Source organism: Lolium perenne, chromosome 4 (assembly GCF_019359855.2).
Source record: "Lolium perenne isolate Kyuss_39 chromosome 4, Kyuss_2.0, whole genome shotgun sequence".
NCBI classification, from domain to species: Eukaryota; Viridiplantae; Streptophyta; class Magnoliopsida; order Poales; family Poaceae; genus Lolium; species Lolium perenne.
The window spans coordinates 170353651-170378116 of record NC_067247.2 but is presented as its reverse complement, the minus strand read 5'-3'; the positions used below and the strand labels follow the sequence as shown (position 1 = coordinate 170378116).

Below are 24466 nucleotides of genomic sequence, written 5' to 3'. Positions count from 1 at the left end.
CTTGTCCCACGTGTGTAAAGGTGACAGTGTGTGCACCGTGTGGGTCTCTTAGGCTATATTTCACAGAATACTTGTTCACTGGGTTATGATTTGAGTTGGATGTCTCTATGAAATTGTGATGTGTTAGTACCTCCTATGAATGCTCACAGTGACAGCGTGGGGTGTTTATTAGTACTTGGGAATACATCTTTAAGGTTTGCTTTTGCAGCCCTACACGGTGAAATAGTGTTTGTTATCCTGCCAGAGAGTAATTCAGAATAGCATAGTGAAGTGCTTATATTTATATTCCTTTATGACAACATTGTTGAGAGTGTCCACTAGTGAAAGTATGATCCCTAGGCCTTGTTTCTAAGCATTGGAACACCGTTTCCAACAAGTTCTGCTACATGTTTGCTTGCTGCCATTTATATTTCAGATTGCAATTACTACTTACAATCATCCATATTACTTGTATTTCACTATCTCTTCGCCGAACTAGTGCACCTATACATCTGAAAAGTGTATTAGGTGTGTTGGGGACACAAGAGACTTCTTGTATCGTAATTGCAGGGTTGCTTGAGAGGGATATCTTTGACCTCTACCTCCCTGAGTTCGATAAACCTTGGGTGATTCACTTAAGGGAAACTTGCTGCTGTTCTACAAACCTCTGCTCTTGGAGGCCCAACACTGTCTACAGGAATAGAAGCGTGTGTAGACATCATCCACCTTCGGGTTAGCATCCGCACCCCTTCCAGTATTAAGTTGCAAACAACAGACAATTGCATTAAGTACTGTGCGCAATGTAAACAATACAAATATCCTTAGACAAAGCATTGTTGTTTTATCCCTAGTGGCAACAACACATCCATGACCTTAGAACTTTCTGTCACTGTCCCAGATTCAATGGATGCATGAACCCACTATCGAGCATAAATACTCCCTCTTGGAGTCACAAGTATCAACTTGGTTAGAGCCTCTACTAGCAACGGAGAGCATGCAAGATCATAAACAACACATATATGATAGATAAATAATCAACTTGACATAGTATTCCATATTCTTCGGATCCCAACAAACACAACATGTAGCATTACAAATAGATGATCTTGATTATGATAGGCAGCTCACAAGATCTAAACATGATAGCACAAGAGGAGAAGACAACCATCTAGCTACTGCTATGGACCCATAGTCCAAGGATGAACTACTCACACATCAGTCCGGAGGCGATCATGGTGATGTAGAGTCCTCCGGGTGATGATTCCCCTCTCCGGCAGGGTGCCGGAGGCGATCTCCTGAATCCCCTGAGATGGGATTGGCGGCGGCGGCGTCTCTGGAACTTTTCTCGTACCGTGGCTCTTGGTAATAGGGTTTTCACGACGGAGAGAATAAATAGGCGAAGAGGCAGAGTCGGGAGAGGCTCGAGGGGCCCACACCCTAGGGCGGCGCGCCCCCCTCCTTGGCCGCGCCGCCAGGTGGTGTGGGGCCACCTCGGCTCTTCTTCGTTTCCTCTTCGGACTTCTGGAAGGCTCCGTGGAAAATAAGACCCTGGGCTTTTGTTTCGTCCAATTCCGAGAATATTTCCTGTGTAGGATTTCCGAAACCAAAAACAGCAGAAAACAGGAATTGGCGCTTCGGCATCTTGTTAATAGGTTAGTGCCAGAAAATGCATATAAATGATATAAAGTGTATATAAAACATGTGAGTATTGTCATAAAACTAGCATGGAACATAAGAAATTATAGATACGTTTGAGACGTATCAGGGGGGAGGGGCGATAAGGTATCCTCTCCCCATCCGGGGACATGGGGATCACGAGCACCCCCCCCCCCCCCCCCCCCCGGTACCACTGAGTGCCAAGGTCTTCATCGCGTTGTGAAAGGTAGCAACCAGGATTGACACATAAGGTGAAGCTCCCATGTTACGGTTGATGTAGACATCGAGGGGTGACTCGGGGCGAGAGCGTGTGCCCCGGTGTTGTGCATTCGGAGGGGTGGACCACGAAGACTAGCCCGTCGGGCGGGGACACCTGGCCGACAACGAGATCGTTGTCCGCGAAATTGCGCCTAGGTTCTATGTATCAGCGGATGCACCGTCACCTGTGAAGAGCGCCCTGTTGCACGACATGTGTCCATGCACCTTGTCTTTGTGGTTCGATTTGTGCCCACAAAGGTCGATGGAGTTGTCTAGTGACAAGACGATAGTCAGATTGCGGAAGATTTCAGTCGAGGTTGAGGTCGAGACTGGATCCTCCGTTGTTGACTTGACGTACTATCCCATCATGCCCAGATAGCAGGGCCGAGATGGCGGTCAGGTGAGTCACGCCAACCGAAGTGGTCAAGTTGGGGGCGTGGTTTTCAGGGGCCTCTCCCATGACGACGCCACCTTCATCGGAGATGGTAATGGCCATCCTGACCCGAGATCCAAAATGTGTGACCCCTACCTAGGACGCCAACTGTCGAGGTATTTTACTACAGTGTATTTTGTTCGGGAGGGTTATGCTCGGAGATCGGAATGGTAGCACACGATAGGCAAAGATTTATACATGTCTGGCCCAGACGTACAATATCCGATAAAAACTTTATTTACTATGTGCGGTGTGGTTTGATTTTCTGTGCTATGCCTCCATGATCTCGAGATACGGTTCGATCTCTCCTATCCTATGGTGGATGGAGGTAGAATATGACGGTAGGTGGATGTGTTCGAGATCAGTGGGGCGCTGGGGATTGGGAAGACGACCAGACGCCGCCTCGTGGGCTCTATTCCATCACATCGGAAGGTGTCCAAAGGCAGGCCGGCCCAGCAAATACGGCTTCTCAGCCCAGCCAAACAGTGGAGTGGCGCCGAAACTTCCCAGCTCTGTTCCATCGAAGAGTTCGCAGCTGGACCAGTTCCAAACACGCCCTTAGAGCATGTCTAATGGAACCCCTAAATCTGTATACAACCGTTTTTTTACAGATTTTAGGGTCCAAATGCCATTTAGTGGAACCCCTAAACCCCTAAATCTGTAAAAAAAATTAGAGGTCGAGGCCCCAACCCGTGCTCCGACCTGTACAGGTAAGGGTTGGAGGGGCCAACCCCTACCACAACCTGTACACGTTCCGCGCGAGCGCGCGAAAATTTTCCCCATCTCCCACCTCCTCCTCCGGGCCGCGCCCTCCCCACCCGCGCCGCCGCCGCCAGCCGCCACCCGCGTGACCCGCGCCGCCCGCGCCCTCCCTCGCCGCCGGCGCGCCGTCGCGACCTCCTCGAAGCTCCCCGCCCCCACCCCGCGGCCACCCCCTCGACCTCCCCCGCCCCCACCTCCGCTGCCATGGAGCCCGCCCCGCGTCGGGTACAGCCCCCGCGGCGTCCGGCGGCTCCCTCGCCGCCACGTCAAGCGCGCCCGCCTCCGCGCCTGCCCCTCCTCCGCCCGCTCCACCTCGAGCTCCCCCGCCCCCGCCCCCGCGGCCATCCCGAGCTCGGCGCAGGTGGCGGCCACGGTGGCGGCCACCCACGTCGGCGTGAAGCGGAAGCGCGCGGGGCAGCACCTCGTCGCTCCCACCCCCGCCGTCGTCGCGCCATCACCCGCGCCCGTCGCCGCGCCGTCACCCGCGCCCGTCGCCGCACCTGGCCCGGCCCCCGTCGCGGCGCCCCGTGGTCGCTCTAAGAAGCCGGCGGGCAGGCCGAAGAACGCCGCGGCCGCGAAGCGCGCGTTGGCTCCACCCACGTCCGGGAAGAAGGTGGTCTCCCGGAAGAAGGCCGCGCCGACGCCTCCAACCGCCGAGCCCGTCGTGCACGACGTGTTTGAGAAAATCCCCGAAGGGACGTTATACATGGATCTTCTCCAAGATGCCGAGGTAGACATTGGGGCTCCTCCTCTCGACCCCTTTGAGTTTGGTGATGACTTGCATGGTGAGGAGGAGGAGGTGGGAGAAGGAGAAGAAGAGGATGACGAGTTGACCGAGATTGGTGTGGAGGCCTTCGCCGCCGGCGGCCGTCGCAAGGCATCAAACTATACTGAGGCCGAGGATATCATCTTGGTTCGGGCTTGGGCCTCGGTGGGGATGGATGCTTGCACCGGTACCGACCAAACCGGCAAAAGGTATTGGCAACGTATAGAGGACGCCTATTGCAAGATGAAGCCGAAGACCGGTGGGTTCGCTCCTCGTACATTCTGGTCGCTTCAAGGCCGGTGGGAGTTGATGAAGCCCTCATGTGCTCGTTGGAGTGCGGCAATGTCAAATGTGATTGATGCACCCCCTAGTGGTACCGTGGAGAGTGACTACGTGAGTATATATGCATGTTTTTACATCTACTTTGCCATGCACCTACAATGCTATATGTGTGTTTATTATGCCATTTGTGTCTTTGTAGGAGGACATTGCCGAGAAGAGGTACATGCAAATGGCCGGTTCCAAGGGCAAGCAATTTCCTTGGAAGCATGTTTGGAAGCATCTTAAGGATTTTGATAAGTGGAAGTTGAGGGATCAAGAGACCGCACCCAAAAAGGCGGCAATGGAGAGTATGGATGATAGTGCCGAGGAAGAAAGGAACGCCGACAAGCCCGAGGGAACCAAGAAGGCAAAGCTTAGGAAGAAGATGGAAGGAGATGTGTCAAGCATTAGGGACAAGATGGAGACTATGATGAAGACAAGGGAGACATTGACATTGAAGACATTGGAGACAAAGCTTCTTATCACCGACAAGAAGAAAGAGGTGAAGCTTGCACAAGTTGAAGCAAGGCGTGAAGAAGCCAAGCGCAAGGCCGAAGAAAGGGCTCGCAAGGCCGACTTGGAGGAGAGGATGCTTGCAATGAAAGAAGCAAAGGCATGGAAAGAACTCATGTTGGAAGAGAAGGAGCACATGATGATGTCCAAAAAGGACATGGATGAAGACCAATTGAGGTGGTGGAAGGACTACAAGGAGGACATCGCGGCGAGGAAGAGGATGTTCCGTAGGGCCTCCTCTTCTCTTCGAGGTGACACTCCGATGAGTGGTTGTGGTGATGGCGGTGTGGAGGTCTCCACCACCTGCGCCTATGAAGGTGCTTGATGGCGCCATGGTGGAAGAGGAGGAGGAGATGGCGCCGTGTTGCATTTTTTGGTGATGGTGCCGATGAGAGGGGGGAGATGATGATTTTGTGATGTAAACTATTAAACCATGCATCTATAATCTTCATTTCCTAGTTTGTTTGGAAGACAATTGTGATGAATTGTGATGATATTTGTGTTTATGTGCAATGATATTGTGATGAGAGTTTGAGGGTTTGAGGGTTGAGGCAAATAGTGGAACCCTCAAACCCTTAAATTATAAGGGTTTGAGGGTTCCACTATTTGCCTCAACCCTCAAAATTTAAGGGTTTAAGGGTTCCACTAAATGCCTCCTGTTTTTCACACCTCCAACCCCTCCAATTTTGCCAATTCTCGACCCTTATAGCTATAAGGGTTTAAGGGTTCCATTAGACATGCTCTTAATACACTACAAATGCTACAGTAGCCCCAGTAGCTAATATCATGAAAGAAATTTAATTATGCTCAGGACTATGTTACTCGATGTTACAAAAAAAATTGGTACCAACAGCTGCCTCATAGTTCAGACGTCGCGCCGTTTTCCCTCTTTTTCTACCACCCCGTCCTTTCACGGCGCTAAGGGCATCTCCAACCGCGCGACCCAAACCGCGCCCGCGCGTCCGTTTGGATCGAGCCGGACAAAAACGCGGCTCAACGCGGGGACGCACCGCAAAAGCGGACGGCCGCGGCGTCCGGAACGACGCAAACCCAGCCCAAATCTGGGTCGGGTTTGCGTGGCTGCGGATGGCACGCGGCGTCCTCGCGTGTCCGCCTCGTCCGCGTGACTGGCCCACCTGTCGGTGCCCCAGTCCTATTAAATGTGGACTGGGGAAGGGGACTGTCCCTATCCAGTCCCCACTCTCTCCACTCCGGCCGCACGCGTGAGCTCGAAGCTTCCGCGCCGCCATGGCCCCGAAGCGCGAGTTCCAGCCGTCCGCCAACGACCACGAGGCCGGCAGCAGCCGGCCAGTCGCGCCGGCGCCGTTCGTCATGGGCCCGCCGGCGACGCCCAGGCGCGACCGGATCTACGTCACCGTAGCGGTGGCGTAGATGTTCTGGGACGCCGGCGTCCCAATGCCGTGGGCGGGCGTGCACCTCCCCCACGGCTGGCACCTGAGCCCAGATCGGGTTCCGGTGCCGCCCATCCCGACGTCCGGCCGTGCCCGCGTCGCGGAGATCCGGAGGCGCCGCGCGCAGCTGCCGGCGGACCTCCAGCAGGACCCCGCTTACGGCGACGCAAGTCCCAACTGGGACTTGTGGTTCGAGGTGGAGCACGATGCGCGCAGCCACGCACACCTGCTAGGCGGGCTGGCCGCCGCCCCGGCGGCCTCTACATCGGCGAGCAGCCCCAGGCCCCGCACCAGCCCCAGGCCCAGGCGGCGGAGGAGGACGACCCGGAGCTGCAGGCGGCGCTCGCGGCCTCCCGCGAGCAGAGCGATCTCGACGAGCTGGCCAAATGGCCGCACCTCGCCGAGACGCTGCGCGCCTCCGCGCTGGAGGAGGCGGCCAGGAAGGCCCAGGAGGACGCTGTCAACACCTGGGTTTTTAAGTCTAGATGCCTATTATGCCGTACCTCGCAATCCCAGGAATAATGTTTTTGCGAGACATAATAGTAAGTAGCATAGAGTCATCATTTATTACAACACATATTGTGTTACAACCATAGATCACATGATCCCATATTACACGAATATATTGTTCAACATCACAAATAGTAGCGGAAGCGAAGTAGTAGTGGACGATCTATTCCACAGGCAACGCTTGACGTTAGAAGACGATCCTAGTTATCGTAGACGTCCTGTTGTCCGTCATCCTGATACTGGTGCTCTCCTTCATAGTCTGGCATTTGAATAGCCAGGGCAAAGCCATGAGTACTTTTAAAGTACTCGCAAACTAACTCTAAGATAAAAACTCAATAAGTGTAAGGGGGTACTAAGCTCTAGGTTTATTTGCATAAAGCCAAGTTTTAGTTTCATAAATCTTTGGTAAAACCTTATCATGTGCTAAACTAACTCAAGTGGGAACATTAGTGTCATTCCCACAACTCATTATGGTTCACCACAATGTCACCTTTCAATCCACCATTCATTTCTAGAATCAAAACATTTTAATGATGACGGAGATAGTATGGCCTTTCCAATCGTCCGTAACCGTGGACACGGCTATTCGAATAGGTTTAACACTCTGCAGAGGTTGTACTCTTGTGCCACAACTTTTGATTTCATCCGTCGAGGATAACCCCGAATCATCGTAACACAGTACGCGGATCATCAATCGAAACCTTTCACTTATATATGCTAGTATGAGCACCTCTCCCCATGAGCTTGGCCTCCCGGTGGAAACCGCAGTTAACCCGGGAACTGCACAGGGCTTGGGCCGTACATTCACCTCTTTTCAACATCAATTCTCACTTAACGGAGGCAGCCGCAGCGTAACCCCTATGATGTTTGTTAAGAGGGAACCCATACTAAAATACACAAGTTTCTAGTTAAGCCCTACCCATAATCAGGTATCGTGGGGGTACTCGTATAATTGGAAGGGTATCGCATTCAAACTCAATCATCTATTTTATCAAAAATCACCATCTTCTCTTGTTCAAATCCACCTCCACTTTACTTTCTTTCAAAGTCATTTCACTTCACCATGTTCCCATCTAGAGTAGTCAATTTTAATTGATTAGCACTAGCAACTATATGAGGGGTGCTATCTAGCTTTGAGTGGTGCTAAACTATTCCAAGTATTTTTCTACTCTAGACCAAGTGAATCATAAATCAAAAAGGTACTTTGAAATAAATAAGCAAAAGTAAAAGTAAGTAAAAACATGGGATAGGTAATACATAAAAGTAAAGTGTGATGGTGCCTTTGCTCTTGTAGAGCTAAGCACTTGTGTTTAGCAAGGGTTAGCTTGCCTTGAGCTGGGTAGTTATCGAAGTTCTCTTCTTCTTCCTGAGAGTAGCCCTCCTCCTCTTGGTATTCCTCGTTACTAGCGTCTATATACGAATACGAGGTATAAATACTAAACCAAGCTCACATACTATACTAGAAACACTCAAAAGGGTTCACACACTAGTCCTAGTATCAATCAAACATGGCATGGTGGATTATTTGATTTGTCTTTATTTGAAAGAAAATAATTTCCTCTCATTATTCCTATTCCTTAAATTTGGTAGGTGGGTCTTTAAGAGAAATCATTTCTTTTCATTACCTCTTATTAAGATTTAATCTCTTCATATAATAATAAGGTATGAAATATAGGTTGACCCAAAGTCAACATTTCATATCTATTATATGTGAGTTCAATTTAATTGAAGTGCTACACTTCACATAGTTTTAAAACTTAACATTTGAATGAATTAAAATCTCTAAGTAATAATTCTCAAGGGTTCATTAGCCTAAGTCATTCCCCCTGGTTATTAGTAGTTAGGATCAAAATTTAAATGAGAGGTAACTCTCATATTAGGGTTGAGTTTGAATTCCAATTTAAAAAGCTCTAGAAATGACTACATAGCCATTCTATTTGATCTAGTCCATGATCATACAAACAACAGGGCTATGTTATTGCATAATCAATTAGAGGACATCATTTGTGATTTATTAGAATTGGAATTACTTCAAAATCTATTCTGGTTGAATTTTAAATAAAGTTTGAATGTTCAAAAGTCCCTGTCTTGTCTTTTTTGTCAAATTAAATCTACAATGAAAAAGGAGATGGGGCCAGTGGCATTGGATAGATAAATTCATGGGCTTTCCAACGGTATAAAGTTTGCTAAATTTGGTTTGGCAGAATTCAAACTATTCAAAATTTACTAAACCTTCAGCAGAGCAAATTTGAATAAGATTAAACCAAATTTGAATTCTTGGGCTTAGGCGGGAAGCGTTACTGGGCCGAAATGGTTTAAAAACCCACTTCGCAGCCCAACACGCATCTGGTGCACTCGGGCCGCGCTGACAAGGTGGGGGCCACCTGTCGGCGCCTCTTTAAACTCCGAATCGGTACGCGCGCGTTAGGCCGTAGGATTAGACTAGGATCCGACGGCGTGTGAACGTCGTCTTCTCCGACGAGCAGCGGGCTCCCTGGCGGCGAGCCTAGGGGGTCGGAGGGCGTACCAGGCCGGTGCAGGGGTCGGGCAGTATGCGTGGAGAAGTGGAAGTAGATGGGGAAGCCCTGGGAGCAGCGGCGGCGCTCGGGGAGGCGCCAATCGAAGCAGAGCTTCCGCGGGCTCCGGCGGATCTCAGCTCCCGATTGCTTCTGCTCCGGCGAGGTGGTGCTAAATTGAGGTGGGGAGCTTGTTCAGAGAAGGGAGGGGAGCAAGTTGTGTGAAGAAATGGAGCTCAGAGCTCCCCTATTTATAGCGGATGGAGGATGCCGCGGGGTGCTGCGAAGGGGCGTCCATGGCGTGGCGTCTACGGTGGTTGAAAGGGCAAGGCGAGGACGGCAGCATGTAGGCGTCGTCCTGGCGATGCTCAACGGCTAGCTGGCGTAGAGAAAGTGCGACGGGATTGCTCGAGCTTTTGCAAAGTCTGTCACTGGGCGCGCGGCATCATTTGGTCGAGGACGACGGCGACGGTGCAGGGCAGGCACGGGCGCTTGTCTAGCGTGTAGAGGGCGGGGAGTAGCTGCTCAACGCCGCGGTAGGGATGCAGGGCGAGGACGGTGGCGATCAAGTGGGCGACGTCCTGGCGCTGCCAGTGCGCGCTCACCGCGTGCACGGGCGCGTGCTGGCAAGGTTCTGGACGCGAGCGTTCCGGCCAAAGTAGAGCCGTGGCGTTGCAGGGGCTTGTACCATTCGTGTCCTTGTGCTGTGTAGATGCTCTAGGACAAGGGCAAGAGTTGAGATGAGGGCTGGAGGTGGAGATGCCAAAGGTGGCCGGCATGGCCACGGTGTGCATTAGACTAGGTTTTCTTTCCCTCTCCTCTCACTTTAATCGATCAAGCAAGGTACTGGGGTGAAGCAGGGGTTGTAAGAGGGTGCAATGACCAAGAATTAAAGGGGTTTAGGGAAGAAACCAGTGTGTAATAGTGTGTGTCTCAAATTGGAAATGATGCCTGCCACCTGTTCGACACAATGGCCGCATGAACTTTTCTTTTGAATTTTGGAAATCTTTTTGGTGAATCTCATTTATATAAATAATGTGAATTATTGGTGGTGGTGGCACTCAATTTGGAATTGTTTTGCAAAATGTCAAAAGTGACATAATCTTCTCTTTATTTCAGCATCCCCTCTTGTCACCTTTATTCTGGTCAACCTAGTCAACTCTAGCCATGATGGTCAACATCAAAGTTGATCACCTTGACATGGTCTTGGATGACATGGCTTTCGTTGACCAAGTTTAGTTCAAGAATTGAGAAAACCAGGGGGGTAAAGAGGTGAAGAAAATATTTTGGGGAGAAGTGACCATTATCATATGTATGTAGGATTTTTGATTTCTTGCTATTTGATTCTTGGTTCAAGGGTGCAATTGTGTTAGTTTATCACATTGAAGTATTTTAGAAGCAAGGGAGCAAGCAATCTTGGCCTTGGTTGAGGATTTGCCAAATTGCATAAAGTGTATGTGAGTGAGAAATGGGTTTTTCCCATTTTCTCTAATTTCCCTCAAATTAGGGTTTAGTGATCTTGGTTAGGGTTCACATAGCAATGTTTAAACATACTAACACTCATCATGGCAATTGCACAAAAGAACATCACTCAAATGCATATATCTATATGTGGCACTATATGCATAGAAAAAGTTTTTGTTAATTGCAAATTTTGGGTTTGGGGAATTTCTCTTTCTTGTTTATTATTGTTGAAACTTGGGATGTTACAAACCTTTCCCCCTTACAAAAGATCTCGTCCCGAGATCTGAGAAAACTAGGTACTAAAGAGATCTGGGTACTCAGTCCTCATAAAGTCTTCTCTCTCCCAAGTGGCTTCTTCTTCGGTGTGATTACTCCACTGGATCTTCAGAAACTTGATACTTCGGGTACGGGTGGTTCTGAAAGCTTCCTCTAGGATGCGAATAGGTACTTCGCGGTATGTCAGATCTGAGTTGATATCCATAGCTCGATGGTCGATGTTCTTGAAAACTTCGGTCTTCTCAGGCACTTCTAAACACTTCCGGAGTAGCGAGATGTGAAACACATTGTGCACCGCTGACATTTCTTCCGGTAACTCCAGCTGATAGGATACTTCTCCTCGGCGACTCAGGACCTTGAAAGGTCCGACATATCGGGGTGCGAGCTTTCCTCTAAGCTGAAATCTCTGCATTCCTTTAAGGGGGGACACTTTGAGATATACGAAATCTCCGATCTCGAAGATCATCTCTCGGCGTCTCTTGTCAGCGTAGCTCTTCTGTCTTGATTGGGCTGTCTTGAGGTACTCGCGGATCTTGTGAACCTTTTCTTCGGCTTCTCGGAGAATATCTGGTCCAAAGATTTGACTCTCTCCTACTTCCGACCAATTCAGAGGGGTACGGCACTTCCTTCCGTACAGTGCTTCGAAGGGGGCCATCTGCAAGCTGGCTTGGTAGCTGTTGTTGTACGAGAATTCTGTGTACGGCAAGCAGTCTTCCCACTTAGATCCATACTCTAGCACACATGCTCTCAACATATCTTCTAGTATTTGGTTGACTCTTTCAGTCTGTCCATCGGTCTGCGGGTGATAGGCTGTGCTGAAATTCAGACGAGTTCCGAGTCCTTCATGTACTTTCTGCCAGAATCGGGAGGTGAATTGGGATCCTCTGTCGGATACTATCGACTTCGGGGTTCCGTGTAGGCTAACTATCCTTGAGATATATAACTCTGCGAGTCTCGGTCCTTGATAGGTGGTCTTGACGGGGATGAAGTGGGCGACTTTGGTCAGTCTGTCGACCACTACCCAGATGGAATCATTTCCTTTACTAGACTTGGGCAGTCCGGTGATGAAGTCCATTCCTACGGAATCCCACTTCCATTCGGGAATCTGTAGGGGTTGCAACAGTCCTGCGGGGCGTTGGTGTTCTGCTTTGACTCTTTGACAGATGTCACACTTGACGATGTAGCTTCCAATTTCTCTCTTCATTCCATGCCACCAGAATTGTTCCTTCAAATCCTGGTACATCTTGGTTCCTCCGGGGTGAATGGAGTACAGGGTGTTGTGGGCTTCTTTCAGGATAACTTGCTTCAACTCGGAGTCTGATGGCACGCAAAGGCGCTTGTTATACCATAGCACTCCTTCTTCATCTACGGTGAATCCCGGTGCTTTTCCGGCGGTTATTTGGTTCTTGATTCCGTCAATGCTAGCATTTCCTTTCTGAGCTTCCTTGATCTGACTAAACAGGGTGGGTTGGAGTTCAATGCTGGCGAGGTATCCTTCGCTAACCAGTTCAAGCCTAAACTGCTCAAACTCCTCAAACAGGCTAGGTTGCTCAATTGCTAACATGGAGTTCAACTGACACGGCAGTCTACTCAGAGCATCCGCTACCACATTGGCCTTGCCGGGGTGATAGTGGATTTCCATGTCGTAATCCTTGATTAACTCTATCCATCTGCGCTGTCTCATATTCAGTTCCTTCTGCGTGAAGATATACTTCAGGCTCTTGTGATCCGAGTAAACCTCGCATCGATTACCCATGAGGTAATGACGCCATACCTTCAGTGCTAACACCACTGCTGCTAGCTCTAAGTCATGGGTTGGATAGTTCTGTTCATGCTGCTTCAGCTGTCTTGAAAGGTAAGATATCACTTTGCCTTCTTGCATCAGCACACATCCAAGACCAATCTTGGAGGCGTCACAGTACACATCAAATGGCTTGGTAATGTCCGGCATAACCAGTATTGGGGCTGTTGTCAGTCTTAACTTGAGCTGTTGAAAGCTCTCTTCACACTTGTCGGTCCATTCGAACTTCCGGTCCTTCTTCAACAATTGGGTCATCGGTCTTGCTATGCTCGAGAATCCTTCAACGAATCGGCGGTAATATCCCGCCAATCCGAGAAAAGCACGGACTTCGGTCTGGGTGGTTGGGGCTTTCCATTCTTCAACAGTCTTGATTTTTGCGGGGTCAACGGCAATTCCTCCGGCTGACAAGATATGACCCAAGAATCCTACTTCTTTCAACCAGAACTCACACTTGCTGAACTTGGCATACAACTGATGTTCCCGAAGGGTATCTAGGACCACTTCCAAATGTTGCTCATGTTCTTCTTCGGACTTGGAGTATATGAGGATGTCGTCGATGAAGACAACCACAAACTTGTCCAGGAAGTTCATGAAGATCTTATTCATGAGATTCATGAAGTAAGCGGGGGCATTGGTCAATCCAAATGACATGACATTGTACTCATACAATCCATATCTGGTGGTAAAGGCAGTTTTGGGGATGTCGGTGGCACGAATCTTCAACTGATGGTATCCTGTCCGCAGATCAATCTTCGAGAATACTTGGGCTCCGGTCAGCTGGTCAAACAGATCTTCGATCTTGGGCAACGGGTACTTGTTCTTAATGGTGACATCGTTAAGCTTACGATAATCCATAACCAAACGAGTGGCACCGTCCTTTTTATCCACAAACAAAACTGGCGATCTCCAAGGTGACGCACTTGGTTGAATCAGACCCTTGAATAGCATATCATCCAGTTGCTTCTTCAGTTCCACTAACTCTGCCGGGTTCATGCTGTAGGCTCTCTGGGCTATAGGTCCGGTTCCGGGGATTAGCTCGATGATAAACTCAATATCCCGATCTGGGGGCATACCGGATAGATCATCCGGGAACACATCAGGATATCGACAAACGACCCTGATCTGATCCAAGGTGGGTTTGGCTAGGCTTTGGTTACAGGTGAACTTTCGGGGCATCTTTTCAGATATGTGTTCGACTATTATTCCGGTGCTACTAGTCATGGTGATGGCCTTCTTGGCACAATCAATCAGTCCATGATGTTTCGCCATCCAGTCCATTCCCAGGACTACTTCCAAACCTTTGGCTCCCAGAACAATCAAATTTGCATAGAATTCTATTTCATGTATTCTGATTGGCACATCTTTGCAAATTTTTCTAGCTTTAGTTGTTGATCCGGGTATTTGAACTATCATGACATGCTTCAAACTGATGGGTTGAATCTTACTAGTGCATGCAAAATCTTTGGTAATGAATGAATGCGATGCTCCAGAATCAAACAGCACTCTTGCGGGTATTGAGTTAACAGAGAACATACCCAGCACAACGTCTGGGGCTTCCTGAGCTTCTTCTGCATTCATGTGGTAGAGGCGGCCGTTGTGGTTGTTCGGGTTGTTGGGGGCGAACTTCTTGTTGGTGGTGACACGACGCTGCTGCTGCGCAGGGCCCGAGGTGTTGGCGGCAGTCTTGGCGAGCTTCTTGGGGCACTCATAGGAGAAGTGCCCAGCCACTCCGCACTCGTAGCAGTTGTAGGTTGACTTGTCCTTGGGGGTGATGGGAACAGCGTTGCTCCCAGTCCTTGGAGAAGTGTTGGAGTTATTGTTGGGGGCGCGGGGTGGAGCGCGGTTGAAGTTGTTGTTGTTGTGGTAGTTGTTGTGTCCTCCTGACCGGGGGTTTCCTCCACTCCGGTTCTGATAACTCGGACGTGGGTTCTGCATCGGGGGCTTGTTGTTTCTTGGGGCGAACCCTCCACCTGAGTTGGGGCGATACTTGTGGTTGTTGCTGGGCCCACTCTGGTTCATCATACGGCGCTTGCGGTTCTCATTGGCTTGGTGTATCTTCCCCTCCATCTGAATGGCGGAGTCAACGAGGGCTTCTAGGTCAGCAAAGGGGATGTTGATCGATCTGATACTGCATCTCATCATGCAGTCCATTCAGAAACCTCTCCTTCCTCTTCTCGACGGTGTCCGTCTCATCCGGGGCGTACCTTGACAAAGTGAGGAACTTGTCGCGGTATTCCACCACGGTCATTCTGCCTTGCTTCAGTTCCCTGAACTCATCCCTCATCTTCTTAATCAAACCCGGGGGCACATGATACTTGCTAAACTTGAGTTTGAAGTCTTCCCAAGTCATCAGGTTCCCCGCATGTAAGGCGCGGGTACTTGTCCACCAGGCACGTGCAGGTCCAGCCAGATAGTGGGTGGCGAACAACACCTTCTCGTTGTCCTCCACTCCGGCAACCTCGAGATTGTTCTCCATAGTCTGGAGCCAATCATCCGCATCGAGGGGTTCCTCTGTCTTGCTGAACACAGGTGGGTTAGTGTTCTGGAAGTTTTTCAGCTTTGACCCTGGGTGGTCGTGGTTTCCGTGGCCTTGATTGCCCTGAGCAAGTTGTTGAAGTGCAGCTAGGTTGGCTTGCCGTTCAGCTCTCTCAACTTCTCTATCAGCCAACATCTGTTGCAACATCTGCATCATTGCCTCCTGAGTCATGTTGCGAGTTGGAGGTGCCATCTGAACAGGGATATGGATAATGAGATAAGAGGGAAATGTCTATGGCTCATTTTGGGATAAAATTTCAACTTAACTTGATTCATAAAAATAATATTACATACACACAAACATAGTCATGGAGGTAGCACATATTACAAGCCAAATGTTCAGGAGGGTTTTAAGAACCCTTTCAACAAACTACGATACATGGGGCGGGTACAAAGGACCGATACATAACACGGGACGCAAGTGCTCAGACGGGACTACTCGCCATCGACGTTGATAGGGTAGACATTGTCTACCCCGGCATCGAGGTGCTCGTGGCCATCTTCGTAAGGGTGGAACTCCAGGTCGTCGTCTTCCTCCTCCTCGTAGTCGTCGTCGTTGCTGACGTAGGAGTAGCCGTCCCCCTGGATGTTCTCTCCTTCACCTTCGCCTTCCAGCTCCTGGATCTGCTCAGCTTGGGCAGCGATGGTCGCCTTCAGAGTGGCGATCCTGGCCTTCAGGCGGTTGATGGCGTGATCCTTCTTCTGGTTGGCACGGCGGAGTGCCCTGCGTTCTCCGGCGATCACCTTGATGGTGTCCGCCTGCTGCGCCAACTGGATGTGAGTGTGGTTGGCGTATTCGCGGGAGTTGTCGAGGTCGATGCGGGTCTCGCTCAGCATGAAGTCAAGATGATCAACATGGTGGCAAAGTTGCGGGTGCGACGGCAGGTTCATTGGCACTCCGAGGGAGTTGTGCCTTGCATAGTGCACAAAGCGACTGTCCGTGAAGTCCATGAAGTTTTGCCCGCACAGACGTGCGAGTCCTTCCTGAAGTCCCCTTGCGAGACCATCCGCCCAGTTGTTCTCCCTGAAGGAGAACTGGATCCTTGCGCTCATTGGGAGCGTGAACCTTCCACGAAGGTCCACCATGATCACCCACTGAAGTTGACCACCGGGTTGGTCATTCAGCATTCCGCCAAAGACTTCCGGTGGTGGGCGCCCGAGGAACTCGGAGAGGGAGAAGAGGTCCCTCTCGAAGATGATCTCTCCACCGTTCCCCAACTGATAGAACTCGGTCACGGAGAAAGGGCTGCGCGTCCACGACGTGATCCATCTGTAGAGAGATGAGATGATTAAGTTAGATAAGTGCAAGTGTTCCAAATTTTAATTCACTTAGAAGAAGGGCATGAATTTAAAGTTTGTAAAAGACTCTTCAAGGTAAGAAGGTGAATAAGGTTTTCATAACTAGTCAAATCATGGAATTTGAAACTAAGTTTTTGAGCGTCTATTCTAACTAGGGTCTCCTAAGGTCAAACAATGGCTCTGATACCAACTTGTCAACACCTGGGTTTTTAAGTCCAGATGCCTATTATGCCGTACCTCGCAATCCCAGGAATAATGTTTTTGCGAGACATAATAGTAAGTAGCATAGAGTCATCATTTATTACAACACATATTGTCTTACAACCATAGATCACATGATCCCATATTACACGAATATATTGTTCAACATCACAAATAGTAGCGGAAGCGAAGTAGTAGTGGACGATCTATTCCACAGGCAACGCTTGACGTTAGAAGACGATCCTAGTTATCGTAGACGTCCTGTTGTCCGTCATCCTGATACTGGTGCTCTCCTTCATAGTCTGGCATTTGAATAGCCAGGGCAAAGCCATGAGTACTTTTAAAGTACTCGCAAACTAACTCTAAGATAAAAACTCAATAAGTGTAAGGGGGTACTAAGCTCTAGGTTTATTTGCATAAAGCCAAGTTTTAGTTTCATAAATCTTTGGTAAAACCTTATCATGTGCTAAACTAACTCAAGTGGGAACATTAGTGTCATTCCCACAACTCATTATGGTTCACCACAATGTCACCTTTCAATCCACCATTCATTTCTAGAATCAAAACATTTTAATGATGACGGAGATAGTATGGCCTTTCCAATCGTCCGTAACCGTGGACATGGCTATTCGAATAGGTTTAACACTCTGCAGAGGTTGTACTCTTGTGCCACAACTTTTGATTTCATCCGTCGAGGATAACCCCGAATCATCGTAACACAGTACGCGGATCATCAATCGAAACCTTTCACTTATATATGCTAGTATGAGCACCTCTCCCCATGAGCTTGGCCTCCCGGTGGAAACCGCAGTTAACCCGGGAACTGCACAGGGCTTGGGCCGTACATTCACCTCTTTTCAACATCAATTCTCACTTAACGGAGGCAGCCGCAGCGTAACCCCTATGATGTTTGTTAAGAGGGAACCCATACTAAAATACACAAGTTTCTAGTTAAGCCCTACCCATAATCAGGTATCGTGGGGGTACTCGTATAATTGGAAGAGTATCGCATTCAAACTCAATCATCTATTTTATCAAAAATCACCATCTTCTCTTGTTCAAATCCACCTCCACTTTACTTTCTTTCAAAGTCATTTCACTTCACCATGTTCCCATCTAGAGTAGTCAATTTTAATTGATTAGCACTAGCAACTATATGAGGGGTGCTATCTAGCTTTGAGTGGTGCTAAACTATTCCAAGTATTTTTCTACTCTAGACCAAGTGAATCATAAATCAAAAAGGTACTTTGAAATAAATAAGCAAAAGTAAAAGTAAGTAAAAACATGGGATAGGTAATACATAAAAGTAAAGTGTGATGGTGCCTTTGCTCTTGTAGAGCTAAGCACTTGTGTTTAGCAAGGGTTAGCTTGCCTTGAGCTGGGTAGTTATCGAAGTTCTCTTCTTCTTCCTGAGAGTAGCCCTCCTCCTCTTGGTATTCCTCGTTACTAGCATCTATATACGAATACGAGGTATAAATACTAAACCAAGCTCACATACTATACTAGAAACACTCAAAAGGGTTCACACACTAGTCCTAGTATCAATCAAACATGGCATGGTGGATTATTTGATTTGTCTTTATTTGAAAGAAAATAATTTCCTCTCATTATTCCTATTCCTTAAATTTGGTAGGTGGGTCTTTAAGAGAAATCATTTCTTTTCATTACCTCTTATTAAGATTTAATCTCTTCATATAATAATAAGGTATGAAATATAGGTTGACCCAAAGTCAACATTTCATATCTATTATATGTGAGTTCAATTTAATTGAAGAGCTACACTTCACATAGTTTTAAAACTTAACATTTGAATGAATTAAAATCTCTAAGTAATAATTCTCAAGGGTTCATTAGCCTAAGTCATTCCCCCTGGTTATTAGTACTTAGGATCAAAATTTAAATGAGAGGTAACTCTCATATTAGGGTTGAGTTTGAATTCCAATTTAAAAAGCTCTAGAAATGACTACATAGCCATTCTATTTGATCTAGTCCATGATCATACAAACAACAGGGCTATGTTATTGCATAATCAATTAGAGGACATCATTTGTGATTTATTAGAATTGGAATTACTTCAAAATCTATTCTGGTTGAATTTTAAATAAAGTTTGAATGTTCAAAAGTCCCTGTCTTGTCTTTTTTGTCAAATTAAATCTACAATGAAAAAGGAGATGGGGCCAGTGGCATTGGATAGATAAATTCATGGGCTTTCCAACGGTATAAAGTTTGCTAAATTTGGTTTGGCAGAATTCAAACTATTCAAAATTTACTAAACCTTCAGCAGAGCAAATTTGAATAAGATTAAACCAAATTTGAATTCTTGGGCTTAGGCGGGAAGCGTTACTGGGCCAAAATGGTTTAAAAACCCACTTCGCAGCCCAACACGCATCTGGTGCGCTCGGGCCGCGCTGACAAGGTGGGGGCCACCTGTCGGCGCCTCTTTAAACTCTGAATCGGTACGCGCGCGTTAGGCCGTAGGATTAGACTAGGATCCGACGGCGTGTGAACGTCGTCTTCTCCGACGAGCAGCGGGCGCCCTGGCGGCGAGCCTAGGGGGTCGGAGGGCGTACCAGGCCGGTGCAGGGGTCGGGCAGTATGCGCGGAGAAGTGGAAGTAGATGGGGAAGCCCTGGGAGCAGCGGCGGCGCTCGGGGAGGCACCAATCGAAGCAGAGCTTCCGCGGGCTCCGGCGGATCTCAGCTCCCGATTGCTTCTGCTCCGGCGAGGTGGTGCTAAATTGAGGTGGGGAGCTTGTTCAGAGAAGGGAGGGGAGCAAGTTGTGTGAAGAAATGGAGCTCAGAGCTCCCCTATTTATAGCGGATGGAGGATGCCGCGGGGTGCTGCGAAGGGGCGTCCATGGCGTGGCGTCTACGGTGGTTGAAAGGGCAAGGCGAGGACGGCAGCGTGTAGGCGTCGTCCTGGCGATGCTCAACGGCTAGCTGGCGCAGAGAAAGTGCGACGGGATTGCTCGAGCTTTTGCAAAGTCTGTCACTGGGCGCGCGGCATCATTTGGTCGAGGACGACGGCGACGGTGCAGGGCAGGCACGGGCGCTCGTCTAGCGTGTAGAGGGCGGGGAGTAGCTGCTCAACGCCGCGGTAGGGATGCAGGGCGAGGACGGTGGCGATCAAGTGGGCGACGTCCTGGCGCTGCCAGTGCGCGCTCACCGCGTGCACGGGCGCGTGCTGGCAAGGTTCTGGACGCGGGCGTTCCGGCCAAAGTAGAGCCGTGGCGTTGCAGGGGCTTGTACCATTCGTGTCCTTGTGCTGTGTAGATGCTCTAGGACAAGGGCAAGAGTTGAGATGAGGGCTGGAGGTGGAGATGCCAAAGGTGGCCGGCATGGCCACGGTGTGCATTAGACTAGGTTTTCTTTCCCTCTCCTCTCACTTTAATCGATCAAGCAAGGTACTGGGGTGAAGCAGGGGTTGTAAGAGGGTGCAATGACCAAGAATTAAAGGGGTTTAGGGAAGAAACCAGTGTGTAATAGCGTGTGTCTCAAATTGGAAATGATGCCTGCCACCTGTTCGACACAATGGCCGCATGAACTTTTCTTTTGAATTTTGGAAATCTTTTTGGTGAATCTCATTTATATAAATAATGTGAAGTATTGGTGGTGGTGGCACTCAATTTGGAATTGTTTTGCAAAATGTCAAAAGTGACATAATCTTCTCTTTATTTCAGCATCCCCTCTTGTCACCTTTATTCTGGTCAACCTAGTCAACTCTAGCCATGATGGTCAACATCAAAGTTGATCACCTTGACATGGTCTTGGATGACATGGCTTTGGTTGACCAAGTTTAGTTCAAGAATTGAGAAAACCAGGGGGGTAAAGAGGTGAAGAAAATATTTTGGGGAGAAGTGACCATTATCATATGTATGTAGGATTTTTGATTTCTTGCTATTTGATTCTTGGTTCAAGGGTGCAATTGTGTTAGTTTATCACATTGAAGTATTTTAGAAGCAAGGGAGCAAGCAATCTTGGCCTTGGTTGAGGATTTGCCAAATTGCATAAAGTGTATATGAGTGAGAAATGGGTTTTTCCCATTTTCTCTAATTTCCCTCAAATTAGGGTTTAGTGATCTTGGTTAGGGTTCACATAGCAATGTTTAAACATACTAACACTCATCATGGCAATTGCACAAAAGAACATCACTCAAATGCATATATCTATATGTGGCACTATATGCATAGAAAAAGTTTTTGTTAATTGCAAATTTTGGGTTTGGGGAATTTCTCTTTCTTGTTTATTATTGTTGAAACTTGGGATGTTACAGACGCCCAGGCGGAGGCGTGGGCCTTCCTCGAGCTGGCGCGCCGTCAGGAGGAGGCAACGCGTCAGGCGGCGCTCCAGGAGGAGGAGGAGCGCCGGGCCGCGCGCCTGGCGGAGGAGGAGCGCCTGGCCACGCTCGGCAACGAGCGGAGGCTGCGGGCGCGGCGGAGGAGCAGCTCCGCGGTGAGTCCGCGCGGAGGGCACGGCTGCGCAGCCGGCGAGCCCGCCGAACCCGGACTCCGCACAGGAAAGGCGCGGTGGTCGCCCTGGCCGGAGTCCCCGGTGCCCTCCGGCGTTTCGAGCCGGAACAGCGCGTCGCCGCCGGGGGGGCGTCGTCGTCATCGACGCCGACGACGACGAGTACTACTAGGGGTAGTACTGCCGGCGGCCACCGCGTGCTCGCAAACCCTGGCTAGGGTTTTTATTTAGTTTAAAGCCATATATGGCTTTCTTTTGTGTAAAATTTGCCCAAAATAGGGCTAAGTTTAATGACCAACTAGTTTAAATTTATGTTTTGTTGTTTTCCTTTTTTATTTTCATTTTTGTTTTATTTTATTACAAATGCGCTGCGTCCGCGCGTTGGGCGCAGCGCGCGACCCAAACGGACACGGGCCGCTGTCCGGGTGTCCGCTTGGCCACCCAAACGGCCCAAAACGGACGGCCCAACGCGTCCGTTTGGGTCAGCCGGTTGGAGATGCCCTAAGTACAACATAACTTTCAGCACAGAAATTGAAAATCAGAATCAGCACAGCCACGACCCCTACAGCTGCATAACCACACAGCTTGTGTTCTCGTGGGGTGCAGAGTCAAGTCAAGAAAACAATCTGAACTGAATGTTCTATGATTAAATAGTTTAGTACAAGGAAAACAGAGTACATTGTGGGAAGCTTCACTTTCAGCAATCCAATGAACTGAAGCATGAGCATCCTATTATTGGGGGACCAACCGAATATAAATTCTAGCAAGTAGGAGACAACGCAAAAACCAGCCTGATCTTGATCGCGAAAAGATGCGGCAGGCAGTAACATACTGTATCATCCTTCAGGCACCACAAGCCCATGGCATCAGGCTTTGATGGTCACACTGCACAGGCATAATCCCGATGGCTTGAGCTTAGACGTGCACCATTCAGATCCCGTTGGTGCAGCAGGATCATACATCAGTGTCTGATATCCGGGTTCTTCCTCCATTGAGAACAGCAGCAACTTACCCTCGTGTATCCCAAGAGAAAATCTTGTGCTTGAACTACCAGTAAGCGGCACTGGGACCTTCTGCCAGGAATTATCTGCTGGGTTGAAAATCGCCAGTGACCTCTGATTCTTCCATTCAATGCAGAAGAGCTTCTCACCAAGAACAGCATGAGCGGTGACCATTACACAGCCGTTCTTGACCTCACCCCAGGCATGGTTATTTGTATTGTACACATCAATGGAACGGGAGTTACCAATTGTGAAACTCGAACGGCCACCCATGACGTACATCTTCCCTTCAAAGCTACACCCAAAGCAACCCCATCTTGGCCTACGAAGGCCCTCGATCAACATCCATTTATTTTGTTCTGGGTCATAAACTTCTACGCTAGATAAACTGTCACCACTGGGACCAAATCCACCAGCAACATATATCACACCATCAACCTCTGCACAGGCAAAGTCGCAACGAGCCACATTCATCTTAGAAAGGGCAGTCCACCTAGAGGATGAGAGGATAAATGAGTTAATCCAAAATTTCATAAAATGCTGAGGACTTAATTACCGTATATGTCAACGAGTCATTATTGCTTATTCAGATAACTTGGAAACAAGTTTAGAATTTAAGTTAGTGAGACTAATAAGATCATCTTTAATCAAACTATAATTTACCCTTCTGCTAATGCATATGAGGATCCAAATGAAACATACCTGTTGAGGAAAGGATCATATTTGTAAACCTCATCAGAGACACATTCCTTCCCATGGTCAGCATCATAGCCAGCAACAACAATGAGCTTCCCATCAAGGACAATTACACCAAACCCAGCTTTGGTTGGTCCAGGCATAGGTGGAAGAGGGGTGTTCTTTTGCCCCTGGCCCTCCAAAACCTCCCAATGAGACCCCTTTGCTCCAGAATCAGCAGTCAAAACGTACACATACTCCTCAAGCTTTCCAACCTCTTTCCTTACAGTAACTAATTCTTTGTTCTCTAGGAATGACATCCATCTCTTGGACACTCCACCCATGACAGGGAAGTGACTTCGAGGAACAAGGGCAAGGCATATCTTTGCCAGGTCTTCTGGCAAGCCAGGTATTAAAGCACAAGACTGATTGCAATCTCTTTGTGGCACAAAGCATGAGGAAAGTTTTGGCCTTGTTGGAGCCTTGAGCTGCATTGTAGCACGGAGGCACGTCTTTGGTTGAACAAATTGCTCGCGTGTACCAACAAGTGTAAGCATTGCAAAAGGTGGCAGCAAGCAGCTCAATCTATACCTCCCCTTGTTAGCCAATATAACGAACAACCTTTGGCTTACCTATGGACCTTAGAATCTTATATACTATAAGTAGCAATGACTCGAATAGTACGATTCGTGGAATCCGTCTCCTATTGGAATGGTGAGAGACAAGGGTTTGAATGATGCCGAAATTAGGTTTTTCAACTTTGATGTCTCTGTTTTAGTTATTCTTGCTGTATCAAATGCCATCCGATGAGAATTTTTGAAATGGTTCTCCCTTATGGAATCAGCACTTGTCTCCTTATTGATGAGGTAGAAATCGTTGCCTCCCTTACACATTGCCTTAATATCTGGATAAATACTGAAATATCAGCTAAATCTGCACAGCTACAGTTACAAGAACAAATAGGTGCAACATATATATACCTTTGGCCATATAAATTTTAGTACTGTTAGCCAGCAGTAGCATCCATTTCTGCAAGTCTAATTGTCTGCAGCCAGCATACAAAATCTTAGTATATCACTGTGTTAGCATCAAGTAGGAGCTGTAGAAACAATTACACTGATAATCTGTGATACTGTATGGAAACTACAAAGTAACACGAGTGAAACAACATGCATGCCACAGCTGTCTTTACTTCTATGACATCCTGTGTGAGGATCTTCAATCATAAGTCAAAGTGGGCATGTTAATGCTGCCATGATCTTCATATGAGTCATTACTTAAAATACATATGTTCTACAGTTGAAATGTACATCTAATTCCAGAAGAAACAAGTATCCCTGAGGTTCTTGAGGACTATGTACAGTTAAAAAATAATCTTCTATGAAACGAATTAAGTTGTTAATGGGTTGAACTGTGTTGAACAAGCTGAAACCACCTTTAGCAAACAGCTAAACAGAATCTCAGGAAAAGAAAGAAGGCAAACAGCTCAATCAAGTTACTGTGACGAACCACTTCACCTCACAAATACTAAAACGGCAGAGCGGAACTGATGCATACATCTATTTGTACCATGAACTGAAACCCAGTCCTCTCTCAAAGAACAAGATAGAATAGTCAAACAAA

At 48.2% G+C, this 24466-nt stretch overlaps 1 protein-coding gene across 1 annotated transcript; it reads right to left on the bottom strand.

Annotated features, from left to right (window-relative positions):
• Positions 1–21780: 21780 nt before the first annotated feature.
• Positions 21781–23541, bottom strand: LOC127294727 (F-box/kelch-repeat protein At1g67480). The gene is made up of 2 exons (XM_051324605.2): positions 22871–23541; positions 21781–22661 (listed from the first exon to the last, which is right to left on the bottom strand). The coding sequence occupies exons 1-2, from the start codon at positions 23398–23400 to the stop codon at positions 22034–22036; spliced, it is 1158 nt and encodes a 385-aa protein (XP_051180565.1). The 5' UTR covers positions 23401–23541; the 3' UTR covers positions 21781–22033.
• Between the last annotated feature and the right edge of the window lie 925 nt (positions 23542–24466).

Bases quoted from the DNA above. Each gene is read 5' to 3' on its own strand.
- LOC127294727 (XM_051324605.2), bottom strand. From the start codon at position 23,400: ATGCTTACACTTGTTGGTACACGCGAGCAATTTGTTCAACCAAAGACG. The intron at 22,662-22,870 runs GTATGTTTCATT...CTCATCCTCTAG, and splicing joins TATGATCCTTTCCTCAACAG to GTGGACTGCCCTTTCTAAGA.